Raw genomic sequence first — 15000 nt, 5'->3', positions numbered from 1 at the left:
TGACTCACTACGCAGACGACAGTGTTGTTTATGTAAAGGTTAGCTGTGTGTTAGCGGAGGCTCAGATATTCTGTCCTCATGTTAAACACTCATTCAAAACACTCACCCAAAACTCATTGATCATTAATCAATAGGAAGAAATTGTCAGCTACGATTTTATTTAAACCTTTTCAAATGTGTCAAAATGTCAATACGGGGACATTTATATCGGTGGAATCTTTGATGGATTAGTCTCTGACTGACGTGATATTGATCAGATATTGATTGATTGATTGTCGTGCAGGCGAACCGGTGCTGGTGATGAGTTTGGCTCTGTTGGGAAAACTCTGCATCCTGGCGGCCATCTTCATCTCGACGCTGTACGCCATCGAGCTGTTCCCCACCGTGGTCAGGTACACGCCCACTCACTCAGACTTAGACGGTCACATTTGCAGCAGATTCCATGTAACCGGTGTCGTTCTGATCCAGGCAGCGCTGCGTGTCCCTGGTCAACCTGTGTTTCCGCCTCGGCTGCCTCGTCAACACCCTCGTTCCCCCCAACCCCAACGGAGCAATCTCATTGGCTGCCATGGCCGTGTACAGCAGCGGACCAATCATAGGCTGCGGCCTGTGCCTGTTGCTGCCGGAGACCAGCGGCGTGACGCTTCCTGATTCCGTGGAGGACTGTGACCGGCAGCCGCACACACAGGCGCCATCTGGAGGACATGATGAGAAACAAACTTTTATCATATAACTTTCCTCACGAGCCCAGACTCCTGTTTTAACACTATTTCATGATATGCTTTTACTTTGAAACGGTTCTGCTTCCTGTCTGGCTTTGTCTTTTGAACAAACAAACCTGAAGAAGATCTTTTGTCGTAGATTTCAGTTTTTACTAAGTCGCACCTCAACGTTCTCTGTAGTTCCTCAGTTTTTATCTTGAAACGTCCGTTTGCACAAAGTACGAGATCTTCAAGGTTTAAACTCATGACCTCAAAAAACACTTTAAACCAAAGATTTCCGTTTGTCTCTTTCAAACTTCACGAGTAAAACCAATAATACTTTATATTAGAGATTGTGAAGAACAGTTTCACCATTTTCATGGAGTTCTTCAGTGGACGGGCACATTGTCACTAACGCAGCTAGTTGGATTTATTCCTAAACGTTAAACTTTAATCTTTAAATTGTAACTTTTGTCTTGAAAAAGCAAAATAGAATAAAAGTATAAAGCAACTAAACTGAAAATTTCTCTTATTCATCTGGGTTTTAGTTTTAAAACGTAGAGGTATGGCTGCATGATTACACAACACTCTTAATGTCCCACAATGCAGCAGTGACAGCGCGGTGATCCTCAGGTGATGCAGAGCAGCAGGTGACAGTTTGTGTTCAGGAGAATGAAACTTATACTTAGTCTTAATCATTTCAGATGTTTTATGTTTTACAAGATTGAAAGGACAGAGTTCAGTCGTCACCCGGAGAAAACTCGTTTTCATTAAGTCTTTCGGATTCTTTCCTGCGAGCGACTTTTACGTCCACGTCGTTTGTACGAAGAAGAAGATAAAATGAAAAGATGAAAAACAGAGTCAGACTCCATTCAGGGGATCGAACCTGTGCAGAAACCCGCTGGTTCAGATCCTCCAGACTCATCAGGACTCATCAGGACTTCTCAGATACTGGAACGTTTCCTGTGGAAGAATCTGTGAACAAACTGTTTGTTTATCACAAATCACTGAGTGAATTCAGCCTGAACAAACACGGAGTCTGTTTATTTGATAGAAAAACAACTTTATGTAAAAGTAGTTCAAAGTGCTGATGTGTGCTTTTCACACAAAGTCTCATTTATGTCCGACGACCACAAGAAATCTTCAAAGAAACGTTTGAAATCGTAAATTATCTGCGGGATTGAGAATAGAATCACTTTCTATGTAAAGTAACACGAGTATGTGTCTTTAATGTTTCTGTTGGATTTGAGAAGGGACCTTTTGAGGAATAAACCTGGAGAGTGAGAATCTTATGGGCTCGAGTGTGAAGACGGTTTCAAATCGGAGGTTAAACTTTGAGGTGAATGGGTTTTTTCATTTTTGACTCTGGTTTGATCTAGAAAATGTCAAACCTGAAAAAGTCTTTTCAGATTTCTGCTTCAGTGAAAAGCAACGTGTTGATCTTTTTCTTCCAGCGTTCAGATGTGAGAGTAGAACTGTTCTCAGACGTCACCACTTTGAGAAGTCCTTCTTCTCTCCGGCCTGATGTCAGCGCTGTGACCGGTAGCTGTGAGCCACAGAGCTCTTCTGTTCGGATCGATGACGTCCGATTCACGGGAGATTCACGTCGTAACAGAACGTCTGTGAAGTGAGCGACTTCAAAGACACGTGAACAGAATCATCACGTTGCTTTAAAGTTTGTGTTGGAACAGGAGATTTATTTTTTAATCAGGACGAGTCGTTTCCTCCTCAGTCCAACTGGTGGTTTCCATTCAGTGAAGAACTGCTTCCTCGTCTTCATCGATCAGCAGATTCACACATACATGTGAAATTATACTCAACAGCATCTCAGCTTCCATCTACTTTAAGTCTCATTTACAGATACTTTATTTTAATTGAAAATTATTTTAGACATTTTAATAAGTTTGAACTTTCTCAATCATTTATTTGACAAACTGGACAGAAATATGAATTGATGCAAATGACAGTTTTATAAATTTGATTTATTTATAATCTTCAAACAGCCTCTGATATGTAAAAACAATCCCACAAACATCATTATTATTATGTTAATCTAGATAAAGTGATAATCCTGCTGCATTATATATTGACCACAAGCACAGAAGATAAAGAACTAACACCCCCCACGTCCCGTTTCGTGCTGTGGACACATTGTAAAGGTGGAGACAGTAACAGACCACAGAGGATTTAAATACTCTTATATATAACAAAATGAAAAAACTAATAAAAGGACTTTCTAAATCAAATCCATCTTAATTTAGTTTGAAAAGTGCTTTTATTTTGGTACCAAATATAAAAGAGGTTTTTGGTTGTTTTTCTTGTTTGTATTTTGAAGGGAAAGGACAGGAAGTGAGTTCTGCTGCAGAATTCTCAGATGAAGGCAACGAAGGTGTTGGAGCGAAAGATTTGATTCAGACTTTTAATCAGCTGATGTTTAATTGTTGTGTTCACAGCAAAGATTCCACTGCTCTGTTCATTTCTAAAAATCTGGTTGAAGAGGAACATGTGATGTCATTTGATCTCACGTTATTCTTCTGAACCATAACTTTCTTTATGAGAACTGTTTTTAATGTGTGAATTAAAAGTGTGTAGAACATTGAGGAACATTTAGTGGAGGAAGCAGCAGAAAGGTGGAGTGTGTCTGCAGCTGTTCACAAACTTCATGAATATGTGTTTGAATAAATGACTCATTGATAATAAATATATATGTTTACATTCAGAAACATTTCTATGGAATTCTTTGTAAATAACAAACCTGTAAACTAAAGTGATTATTTTCATTTTCAAATGATCTGCGGATTATTTCCTGAATTAATCCAGAATCAGTTTGTTTGTGTGAAAAACAACAAAATATTCAGTTTACAACGATTCGACAACTGATTCTTAAAAAAGTTGCATATTTTCTTTTAATAATCGTTAAAGCTCTAAAATGAAGCAAAACCCAAAACCTGTCCCTTGACCCCTCCCTCTTCCCGTAGAGTGTGGTATTAGCTGCAGTACCTCCACACTCCACCAGGTGAGTATCAGTACGTGACGAAGTTAGCGGGGAAGATGCCGACCCGCCCATCGACCAGTTGCCCCTCCCACCAGTCGTACTGGGACTCTGTCTTGGTGATGACGGTGATTTGGTCGCCGGGGACGAAGCTCAGGTCGCCGGGCTGCTGCCCCGCATACGGGTGGGTCGCCGTGACAACCAGCTGTCCGCTGGTTGCACCCGCAGATGGTGCGCCACCTAGAGGAGAAAAATCACAAGCTTTAAATTTGACTTCACAACATTTGTGTCTTTATATGAATTGTGGGGTATTTGAGAAAATATTTATATTTATATATAATATACACAGTGATTTTATTTAATACTTTTTTATGTTCTATTTTATTTCATTTTTCATTATTTTATCTTTTGTAAATAATCTGTTATCATTACTATGTCAATTGAGTATTTTGAAAACATGTATTTTATGTCCTATTTTTATTTTTATTCATATACTCAACATTACAAATGTACTTTAGTGCGTTTAAAAAAACAATATCATATATAGATATATTAAATACATATAATGCATCATTACAAATTAATTGACACGTTCAATATTAGAATATGCTAAATTAAAATAAATGATATAATAAAAATACACATATAGAATATTATCGTTTATTTTCTATGAATACTCTTTTCTATGAATGAAGTGAAAAATGAGTCGGTGTCGTTATCATGTTATAACTTTACGTCTTCATCTTTATTTCATTGAGTCGTTTTTAAACCAGGAGGAAAAGTGAAGCAGAAACATGTGGCTGCTGGGCCACTAGAGGGAGCTGCAGCATCAGAACTGGTCCCAGGAAGGAATGAAGTTGAGAGGAAAAGAGGAGGAAGGAATGAAGGAGGGAGAAGAGGAAGAGAGGAAACGGTTGAAGGAAACAAGGAGACAAAGGAGGAAAGGATGAAGTAAAAGAGGAATGGAGGAGAGTGAAGGAAAGGAAAAGAGGAAGAAGTGGATAAAGAAGAAGTTGGAGGTAAACGAAGGAGGTAGAGAAGGAAACAAGCTGTAACCATGGTAACCTGTTGTCAGAGATGAAGGTGGATGTGCACACTCACCTGAGGTGTTCGATTTATAGACGGAAATGCTCGGGTAGAGGGCATTTTTATTTCCTGTTCCTGACCATGGACCTGAACGCATCACAACATCACACACTGACCTCGACAACACACACGTGACTGAAAACAACACGTTGTCGACGGGGACTTTACCTGAGCCGGCCGCTGCTGGTGGCTGGTAGCCGGGTGCTGGTGGCTGGTAGCCGGCTGCTGGTGGCTGGTAGCCGGGTGCTGGTGGCTGGTAGCCGGCTGCTGGTTGTTTGTAGTTGGTCGCTGGTGGCTGGTAGCTGGTTGGAGGTTTCTGTTTAGGCGGAGCTACAGGTCTGGATGGAGTGAAAGACGACTGCAGAGAGAAATAAAAGAGCTGAATGACATTTAATAAATCACCCGGTGACTCGTTAGAAACATGAACACCGTCGGTAAGTGAAAATCTTTCAAATGAAAACAGTCGTCATGAAGGAGCCTCAGATTTAAACGCTGCAAAAGGCAGAAAGATCCAGAATGAAGCGACTGATGTCGGGTTAACTTGTCATTTCATGGACGTGAGTTCCACCGACCAGCACAACTGTGTTTACTGGTGAAAAGAACACAGATCAAAAGGCTGAATTCAGATCCACAAACAAGACGACGCTCAAACTTCAAAGCAACAATCAGTATCTTTTAATAACAATCCAACAAATATTAATAAGTAGGAAACCTGGTTTCACACTTTAAACCTCTGACACTTTGTGTAGTTGTGTCCTGGTCGTCAGGCTCTGACTTCAGGTTCGGGAGTTTACTACGTCCGCTGGTGGCCACATGCTGAAAGAGGCCCCTCTTAGTTCTAGTTGCTATTTCCAGCAACAAGCTGATCAGTCATCAAAGAGAAGACACACAGGAGGCTGAAATTCAACTTGAAATGTTTCTCTATCCCAGCAGCTTTTATTTTACAACTGAAAGCTGCTGAGAGAAGTGGCTGGAAGACAGTATTAGTTCTGGAAGAATCATCTGACCGGACCAGACATGAAAAAACTAATTAAACAAATCAAAACCTCAGCTGAATTCCCTGAGTGCCGCCTGACCACGGACAGGTCCAGGTCTACAACGCTGTGTTTGACGTCACTTACCGTTGATCGCATGTTCTTGCTGGTCCAGTCGGTGGTGTAGGCATCGGCGTAGGCATCCAGGATGTGATAAAGGGCGGAGCAAACCGCGGGAGGCTCCACATCGCCGTTCAAAATGGCCGACGCACGGATATCCTGGGAGTAAAACCTGCCACAGTGCACATAAAAGTACAAGAGAACGTGGGTGATTCAAGCTGCGACAGTCGGGGAGGTCGGCGGCGGGTGTACGTACTTGCGGTTGGTCTCTTTGCGTTCAATCAGGTACGATCCCTCCAATGAGATTCCAGCAAACAAACCTCTGGACCTGCAGTAGGTGAAAACAGCTGCAGTGCTACGCAGCGCCACATCCGCCTCCACGTTCCTGAGGAACAAGATGAGGAAGACGTTCGTTATCTGTGAGGAAGAAATACTGAGAAACACATAATAAACTACAGAGAGAGGAAACAATAAATATACAACTGAGCTAACTCTTCATTAAAGAACCTAGAAAACAGAGTGAACAGAACAAGAAGTCCGTTTGTTTCCTGTCGTGTTTGTGGAAGATCTCAACATCTTTAGTTGGGTTCTTATGGCCAAGGAGGTTCTCGTGAGGAGGTTCCAGACCACAACAGTAAGTTCTAGATAGATCAATAAATGTACTTTCATGATCCCAAACTGGGAAATTCCTGCAATGCCTTCATTGCAGAGTTTTGTGGATCTGGTCATATATGGAACGATTCTCGTTATTCAAGAGTTCTAGACATTGAGAGAAGGTTCTAGGCCTGAGATGAGGTTCTAGTTGCCCACAAAGGGGCGGGACTTCACAGGATGTTCTGTGGGACTTTGAGGAAGTTGTAGTGATGTATGAAGAGGTTCTACTCATCTACTAGGAGGCTCTGGTCAAGAGAAGGTTCTATAGGTCTCTAGAAACAGTCTCAAAGGGTTCTAGGTTAAAGTCCCACTGCTGCTCAGTTCTTCAACAGGACTGTGACACAAAGCGTTTACCTGTGAAACACCTGGCCACGCCCACACGCACACTAGAGAACATGAGGAACAAACAACGCAGACCTCCCTGTGGAACAATCACATCACACATCTGAAGTTACAGATCCTCAACGTGGTTCTGCTTCAGACACAAACAACCACTGAACATCCCGTCTCTAAAAGCTTTAAACCTGAAGCTGTGATTTACATCCAAAGTAAATATTAAACAGAATGAAGAGTCCGAGGCAGCGAGGACGGGTGCTCACCTGCCCATGGGTCCCACGGCAACGGTGCAGTTCCCGCCCAGCGTCAGATTCCCGCCCTTTGTGAACGCCTCAATGGCCCTTCGCTGGTTCAGGATGATCACCAGGTCCGACACCTGAGAGCAGGGCTGTCTTTATATACAAGCACTTTATATACAGTCTCTTTATATACAGTCACTTTATATACAGTCTCTTTATATACAGTCACTGATCCTCTTTATATACAGTCTCTTTATGTACAGTCTTTATATACAAGCACTTTATATACAGTCACTTTATATACAGTCACTTTATATACAGTCTCTTTATATACAGTCATTAATCGCCACACGTATGCAGCTGAAGAGAGTTTATCGAGTTCTCTCACCTCCACTCCGATCTCGAAGCCTCCTCCCAGACCAGCGATGCCGATGGCAGAAGGCGCCGACCAACCTACAAACACAACACACATCATTTTAGTTATGAACAAGAAAAACAGATTATCTCTGGTTGAATTTCTATAAATAAACAAGAATGTGTTGTATAATCTTGTTTTGTCAGATTTGTAACTCCGTGAATTTGCCCGTGGCCGTTCTTTTACAGTTCGGGTCATTTTAGGAAACTTCCGGACCAAATGAGGAAACATGTTTCAATAAACATGATTTAAAAAATGGGAGAATTACAATCTTACCTAATCTCTTACCTCTTTCATATATAACGTACATACATGTACTGTAGATTGTTATGATCTATTTATACATCATTCCATCTGTCATCTTTTACCTCTTTAAGTTAGTTATTATTTTGTCATTTATAATGTTCTGTCGACTTGAGACCAACGAAGTGTAATTATTGACCTGATATAAAACACATTTCTAACTAGATGAATCAAGTACATTAATAGTAATACATGTTAACATTTATATATACATATATATTCTGTATTTAGTGATCTTTTTGCTTATCCAGGAAATGTAACTATATTTGTTGTGTCTCAAAATGTTCGGATCAATTCATTTGTGCACTTTATTTATTGTACAACTCCACATGTGTAGGAATCAGTTGTTGTTGACGTCTCATCCTCAGATCTGTGATTCTTGATCCTCGGTTTGTTCAGAGCAGCAGAACGAGACACGTGACGTTTAAACAGTCGGAAACGATGTCCGATTTTTCACTTGAATCCATCAAGTGAATCAAACATCTGTGTTTTGAACTTTCGAGAGAAATAAATTATTTACAGACGTCACCATGAACAAATTATTTACTTTTTGATGTTAAATAAACCAGAAAATTGACCTAGAAAAAACAAATCTCTGCTTCCTGCTTTTCATCACATCGTTCAACCTTTAAAAGCCACGTGTGGCGGCGTCCGCACATCAGAACATGTAGTTCAAACTTCATTCTGTGTTCAGACTGTTCAACTTCTGGTCTCAAAACACTAAAGCAACAAACCGCCTGCAGAGGAAGTGCAGGCGTCAGCTGCAGCTCCGCCCGTGTGATCCTCGCTGGGTTTGGCCCAACGACAAACTCTGACACCCGCCACGGAAATGTGACAGCCGCCACCGCCAGACGAGTTAATTATTATCCGTGACCGAAGACACAGCCCATCAGATGACTGCTCACAGCGCCGAGGGCACATCTGAGCCACTGTGTCTGCTTGTTGCTAAGGAAACGCAACATGTCAAAAAAAAGGACCCGCAAAAACAAAAAGGGCAGAGTGGAAGCGAAGACCCAGACAAACAGGAAGAGAAACCCTGAATGTAAAGACAGACGGACAGGGTCAGGGTCAGGGGTCAGAGGTCAGAGGTCTTACGTCTGTCGGCCAGTCGGGCGATGACGATGCCACTTCCTCCTCGGGCGGTGATCATGAAGCCGGCCTTGATGACGGAGATGATGGCCAGACCCTCGGCCTTCGCTATCACATGAGCTGCAACACACGGAAACACACTTTTCAATAAACACCTTTAGAGAGTTAGCTTAGCTTAGCTTAGCTTAGCTTAAAGCTCAGAAGTCAAGGAAATGTCGTCCCCAAGGTGCTGAACTATTTCTCTGTCAGTCAGGACCAGTTCTGTCGTCCAGCTCCGTGCCTGAAGATCTGATCAGATTTTATCTTATTTAACTGTTTTCATTTGAGTTTACTCACTGTTTATTTAATACAGTTTAATGTGAGCCTGTATATCTGATACAGTTGAATGTGAGTTAACAGACGCTCTTACGGGGGATGAGCTTGTCTGGTCCGATCCTGCTGGAGATCTCTGTGAAGTCCGTCAGGATCTTGGCAGCTTTCTTGGCCTCTGACTTCAGATTGGACGGGATGGGGTTACTCACTGCAAACACACAAATTACATGCCTCATTAAAACATCAAGAGCTCATTCAGAGGTTTCTTTCCCCAAAACTTGAACATTTCAGCCTTCCTGCTGATTTTCAGTCACACTGCTGGTCAATGAGCTCCTTGTTCCCTTCAGTCGATCTTATCTTATCTGCATCGCAGCTAAAAGAGGCTGTTCTGCTCCTTAACGACTGTGAGCGCCTTGTTTGGAAGAAGCAGTTTCATCCTGACTGATCATCGTCTGTGACTTGAAAAGTCTGCCCCAGTTTCCCCAGAGTCCGAAGTGACATCTTTAACATCTTCTTCTTCATCTTCTTCTTCAACGTCTTGTTCTTCAACGTCTTGATCTTCTTCAACGTCTTGTTCTTCTTTAACATCTTCTTCTTCAACGTCTTGTTCTTCTTCAACGTCTTGTTCTTCTTCAACGTCTTGTTCTGTCAAGAGTCACAACCTGAAAACGGATCAGGGGAATCGAGCTTCGGTGTAAAGAAACACTTTGATTAGTTCTTCTGATTGATTATTGTTAAACTGTGATTACACACATCTGAATGTTGAAGCGTGATGACAGGTTGTGTAGAATCAGGTGGTTGGTTATTAGTGGAAAACAATCTAGTGTATGTCATGCAGGATAAATAGGTGTGATCTGAAATCTTATTTATTTAATTTCAGATAATTTCGGAGGTTTTTTTATCTACTTCAAGGTCAAAAAGTCCCAGTTTTTACGGTTATGGAATAAAGTAAATCAGTCATAGATCATAAGATATATAATCAGTTTTGTTAGCCAAGTTCAAACTTGTACTTGTGGCCAATCAGCTGCCTCTGGTGTTTTAAGCTGCAGTTCTTCTGACGGCCACTTGATGCTGCTCTGATTCAGTTTCAGTGTGACGAAGTTTTCGGGTGAACGTTCCTTCTGGGAAGAATCTGTGTCTACGACTTTTTTCATGAATCTTCTGACTCCTCTTTTGATTAAATGATTTATCGTGTTGTTTATAAAGTTGTGCTAATGCTAAAGACATTTTCACACGTCTGGTTTTGCCCAAATTGACCTAAAAAAACTGATCATTCGTACAAAAGCTCAAACTGACATTTTCTAGAAGATTATGATTTAATTGATTTTCTAAATATCTAAATTTCCCTCTGATGAACGAATCAATTTACTGACAGATCGTCTCTGTTTTGTTCAGTTGCTTCATCGGCCTCTGTCCTCTCGTCACCACGTGTATTCTCTGCATGTATTAATGTGAACATCATGGTTATTGTGTTGGTTACTGAGGCTTTGTGTCATATGTTGTGTTGCTGTGTTGTGTTGTTGTGTGTGCTGTGGCCGCGGGGCGCAGCGTGCTGCAGCTGAGTGCAGGAGGACGCTCAGTGTGTCGTGGTGTCATGGGTCAGGAATGTGCTGGCTGCAGCAGGAGGCATGTTGGCAGACTGGTCTCTGCTGCCGCTGATTCAGGATCAGGCTCTGCACTCAGAAGTCCGACAGGCCGCTGCTCGCGAATAAATCAATCAACACGTCCACCAGGTGGCGGCGCTGGATGAAAGGTCCTCAGAGTTACTACAGTTTATCCTGAGGGGAACATGAACGTCTGGGCCACATTTCATTCATCAGAGTCATTTCAGTTCATCCTGAGCGCAGCATGAGCGCAGCATGAGCGCTGAACCATATCTCATCATAACCCAGACAATAAATGTGAAACTCTGGTGCCGGAGGAAAGTCGACGGAACCGTAGAGTCGTCGCTGAGACGTTCTACTCATCTATTCATCAATTAGGTATTTATATAGATATAAATATATAACTATAGGACAGTTCCAGTCAACAGGGATCTTTGAGCGTCTATGAGGACGTGGTCGTCCCCGTCATGTGATGCATGACTCAGTCGTGGATCAGCCAATAAGATCACTGAAAAGTGACAGATCTTATGATTCATTACTTCATTGAAATGTTTTAATTACAGGTCATTCATGTTTACGACAGAATCGAGCAGCAGCTGACTCAGAGCTGTCAATTAATGAAGTCATCTCTGTCACCATGGCGACGGCTCGCCCCTCCGCCCCAGGCCTGTCACCTGCTGACTGATTAACCAATCACAGGAGAGCTGATTGGCTGGTGAACACTAACGAGCTGTCAGATAGTGATCCATCGTTATATTAGTTCCCCAGCGTAGAGGGACAGAGTGTCAGGAACCACAGTAACTAGAACCTCTTCAGAGACCCATAGAACCTCCTCTTGAGAACATGCTTGGAAAGACGAGAACCTCCCAGTGGGGGACCACATGCTCCAATTCTCATTTCCTCAAGTCAACTAGAAGTGACCAGGTCTCATCCCCACACCTCAACGCTGTGACCCTGAGCAGAGCCAGATGGAACACTAGAACCCTGGGAACCCCCACTAGAACAAGAACATCCTCAGAGAGAACCCCAGAGCCAAATGAGTCACAGCACTAGAACCTCCTCAAAGACCCGGTGGAAGTCCAGAACCTCTTTAAAGACAAATTCATCCTTATCGTAGGAAACCACAAGCAACTGAGACATTAATAAAAAGAAATGAAAGCCCACAGATAACTACACATCAGAATACAACTAGAACCTCACTTCCTGTTACAGACCACTAACAAACAGAACCTCTTCATAGAGGACTGGAAACCAAAGCACAGGTAGAACCTCAGTAAAACCAGAACTAGAACTTATTAGACCACAGAACCTCAGTGAAAGTCCCTGGAGGTTCTCGGTACATGTGACGTGTTAACGCGCAGCTGGAACCGGGGGATCCTGTGGAACTGGAACTGAGGCGCAGGAGAACCAGGAAGAAGACAGGTGACACAGGACAGGTGAGACAGGAGAACCTTCTTCAACAGAACATCAGCTGTACTCACTCTTCTCTCTCTTCTCTCTCTCTTCCTCCTCTTTTCCTCCTTCTCTCTCTTCTTCACCTGCGGACAGGTGAACCGCCGCGGGACTCTGTCGTCACTTCACTTCCGCCTCACCTGACTCTCGCGAGATCCCTCCGCGCTGCCGGAAATCACGCACCTGTCGTAAAACATGGGTGGTGACGAGTGGAGGTCACGTGGACAGGAGGGGCAGGTGGGCGGAGCTGATCGATGATGATGATCGATACAAACACGTGATCAGAATTGATGATGTCAGGGAGACAGGCGGCGCGCGGACAGCCCCCAGGGCGGGGCGCGCTCCCGGCGGGGCGCGCTCCCTGGGTGACGGCGTGCCCTCAGTTCAGTCTGTCAGGCAGGTATTGACTTTTATCTAACGCGTTCTGTGCGTTAGATAAAAGTGCAAGTTATCTGTGCAATTCATTTATTAATTCAATACATTAATACATTTTTAGTGTATGTGTATGTTGTGTATGTGTTGTGTGTCCGTCAGGCTCTGAACTTGTACTTGTTGAGATGATGCCTGTCAGTCTGTGCTCAGGGAAACAGTTAATTACTCAAAAAATATATACCTATATTTAATGAGGTCATATTAACCATATTTATCCTTAAATACATCACTTATTTGTTCTAAGAAGAAAATATTTTCTAATTTCTTAAACTGAAAACAAAACGTAATTATTTGTGCCTGATTCTTTATTGTGAATTGTGAGTGAACTCCAGTTCATAGAGGAGTGACTCGTGAGCGCCCTCTTGCTGAAACCGTTAAACGGTCGCCAATTACAGCCAATCAGTTGAGGAATGTTCCAGGTCCAGACTTCCCTCTGGAACGTCTATTTACTCAGGAACTAAACGGTGAGAACCTTCCCATGTTTGGCCTCAGTCCGGACCATCGTCCAGTTCTCACAGTTAACACATCACGCTCCGTGTTATCGTGAATCCCTCAGCAGCGAAGTAAGCTGCGCTCCTCGGGGAGGTCAGAGGTCACGAGTCCAGGGAACGGCTCTGTAGGGATTGACGGAGCAGTTATTTGTTCCTTCACACTTCCGACGTCTCGAAAATAAAACCTCTGGAGACACATTCAAGTTACTGCCATTAGAATAATAACAGTAATAATGATAATATCTTCAATAACTAATAACTTCAGTAATGTGACGCTGGCTGAGTGAGCGTGGAGTCAGTGTTGAGTTGTGGGACCTGGTCCCAGCACAGTGATAGGACGGCTATTTACAAGAATAGAAAGAAAAGAATCAGAGAGATTAACAGATGTTGGTTCAACGTATAAGACAAAATCAAATTAAACTTTAGCTTTAGGTGCTATGTGTTGATTTTCTCTGCTGCTGAACTCAGTCATCATTATGTTTATGAAACCAGAAATGATACCACGACTCTGAGCAGCAGACTTGATGCTACAGTGAGCCGACGGACCAGGACTAGCTGATAAGCATGCTAACTCCAGTTGTTAGCATGCTAACTCCAGTTGTTAGTATGCTAACTCCAGTTGTTAGCATGCTAACTCCAGTTGTTAGTATGCTAACCCCAGTTGTTAGCATGCTAACTTCAGTTGTTAGCATGCTAACTCCAGTTGTTAGTATGCTAACTTCAGTAGACGTTAGTATGCTAACTCCAGTTGTTAGCATGCTAACTCCAGTTGTTAGTATGCTAACTTCAGTAGACGTTAGTATGCTAAGTAAAACATCAGCATTGTTTGGATTTTGTAAATAAAGATAGACGACATGACAGCTCCTTAAAGTGAAGCTAAAATATAATAAAATAAATAAAATAAACATGATGGGTTTATACTTTGCTTTTAATTTTAAGACATGAGACACATTATAATAAAAATGATAAAGCTGAGATAAAGGTAACATGTAGATTGAATGACCCAGACACTGGGACGTGTGGTTTTATTAGCAGGAGGAGAAGGAGGAGGAGATGTTCATGTGGTTTTATCAGCAGGAGGAGAAGGAGGAGGAGATGTTCATGTGGTTTTATCAGCAGGAGGAGAAGGAGGAGGAGATGTTCATGTGGTTTTATCAGCAGGAGGAGAAGGAGGAGGAGATGTTCATGTGGTTTTATCAGCAGGAGGAGAAGGAGGAGGAGATGTTCATGTGCTTTTATCAGCAGGAGGAGAAGGAGGAGGAGATGTTCAGTCCAAGTGGAAACTGTGTGAGCAGGTGACAGGTTCCACCAGCGGAGGTCACCAGAGAGCAGAGTTCAACACGTGGTGACTCCCTGTTTAACATCAGGGAGGCTGCTGATCATATGGTTTAATTCACTTTAAATCAGGAATGTGCAAAATTACTCACAAAATGAGCATAAAATTAAAAATTATTAAATCATGTCTGAGTGGATAAAGAAGCTTCAGTTCGTTTATAAAGTGATAAAGAAGAAATACAACCACAAGATAAAATGTGAATACGATGAAGGAACGTGAGCAGGAAAACAGAAAGAAAAGATCAGATCAGATCAGATCAGATCAAAATGATGTTTGACTGTAAATAAAGAATGATGTGAAAGCTTGAACCGGGGGGGGGGGGGGGGGGGGAGGGGGGGTCGCACCAGGTGAATCCATGAGGTGTTTGGGACCAAAGACACTTTAGACAGTAAAAGTAATTTAAAGGAGACGTGATGTGTCTTTCCACCAGAGACGTGATGTGTCTTTCCACCAGAGACGTGATG

At 42.5% G+C, this 15000-nt stretch overlaps 3 protein-coding genes and 2 long non-coding RNA genes across 14 annotated transcripts in view; 3 read left to right on the top strand and 2 right to left on the bottom strand.

Annotated features, from left to right (window-relative positions):
• The window catches only part of LOC117776999 (solute carrier family 22 member 13), a 4640-nt gene extending 3462 nt beyond the window's left edge, over positions 1 to 1178 (top strand). For all 3 annotated transcript variants that reach the window (XM_034611447.1, XM_034611453.1, XM_034611461.1), the window contains 2 exons: positions 284 to 392; positions 469 to 1178. In XM_034611447.1, the coding sequence (XP_034467338.1) occupies positions 284 to 392; positions 469 to 733 (374 nt within the window). In that variant the 3' untranslated portion in view covers positions 734 to 1178. The remainder of the gene's footprint in view (positions 1 to 283; positions 393 to 468) is intronic.
• Positions 1 to 1651, top strand: part of LOC117777071 — a 14237-nt gene extending 12586 nt beyond the window's left edge. Inside the window, exon 3 of the long non-coding RNA XR_004616549.1 lies at positions 1640 to 1651. This is a non-coding gene — a long non-coding RNA (uncharacterized LOC117777071). The remainder of the gene's footprint in view (positions 1 to 1639) is intronic.
• Positions 1 to 1870, top strand: part of c2h1orf115 (chromosome 2 C1orf115 homolog) — a 10087-nt gene extending 8217 nt beyond the window's left edge. The window contains exon 3 of the mRNA XM_034611568.1: positions 1623 to 1870. The gene's annotated coding sequence lies outside the window, so the exon portion shown is untranslated. The remainder of the gene's footprint in view (positions 1 to 1622) is intronic.
• LOC117777077 lies at positions 909 to 1356 on the bottom strand. Its single transcript, XR_004616550.1, has 2 exons — positions 1219 to 1356; positions 909 to 1176 (listed from the first exon to the last, which is right to left on the bottom strand). It is a non-coding gene; the product is annotated as an uncharacterized LOC117777077 (long non-coding RNA).
• A 1315-nt stretch (positions 1871 to 3185) lies between the features above and the next one.
• Positions 3186 to 15000, bottom strand: part of sh3yl1 (SH3 and SYLF domain containing 1) — a 13901-nt gene continuing 2086 nt past the window's right edge. For 2 of the 8 annotated variants that reach the window (XM_034611501.1, XM_034611506.1), the window contains exons 2-10: positions 9319 to 9429; positions 8916 to 9029; positions 7491 to 7555; positions 7127 to 7239; positions 6130 to 6258; positions 5901 to 6045; positions 4948 to 5137; positions 4795 to 4866; positions 3186 to 3933 (exon numbers count right to left, since the gene is read on the bottom strand). In XM_034611501.1, coding sequence (XP_034467392.1) covers positions 3725 to 3933; positions 4795 to 4866; positions 4948 to 5137; positions 5901 to 6045; positions 6130 to 6258; positions 7127 to 7239; positions 7491 to 7555; positions 8916 to 9029; positions 9319 to 9429 — 1148 coding nt within the window. In that variant the 3' untranslated portion in view covers positions 3186 to 3724. Of the gene's footprint in view, positions 3934 to 4794; positions 4867 to 4947; positions 5138 to 5900; positions 6046 to 6129; positions 6259 to 7126; positions 7240 to 7490; positions 7556 to 8915; positions 9030 to 9318; positions 9430 to 9730; positions 9750 to 12306; positions 12468 to 15000 lie in introns of those variants that run through there. The other 6 variants (XM_034611523.1, XM_034611513.1, XM_034611533.1 and 3 more) reach the window with 6 other exon arrangements.

The sequence above is a fragment of the Hippoglossus hippoglossus genome, chromosome 2 (assembly GCF_009819705.1).
Source record: "Hippoglossus hippoglossus isolate fHipHip1 chromosome 2, fHipHip1.pri, whole genome shotgun sequence".
In the NCBI taxonomy this organism is placed as follows: domain Eukaryota; kingdom Metazoa; phylum Chordata; class Actinopteri; order Pleuronectiformes; family Pleuronectidae; genus Hippoglossus; species Hippoglossus hippoglossus.
This window is presented reverse-complemented; position numbering and strand designations above follow the sequence as displayed.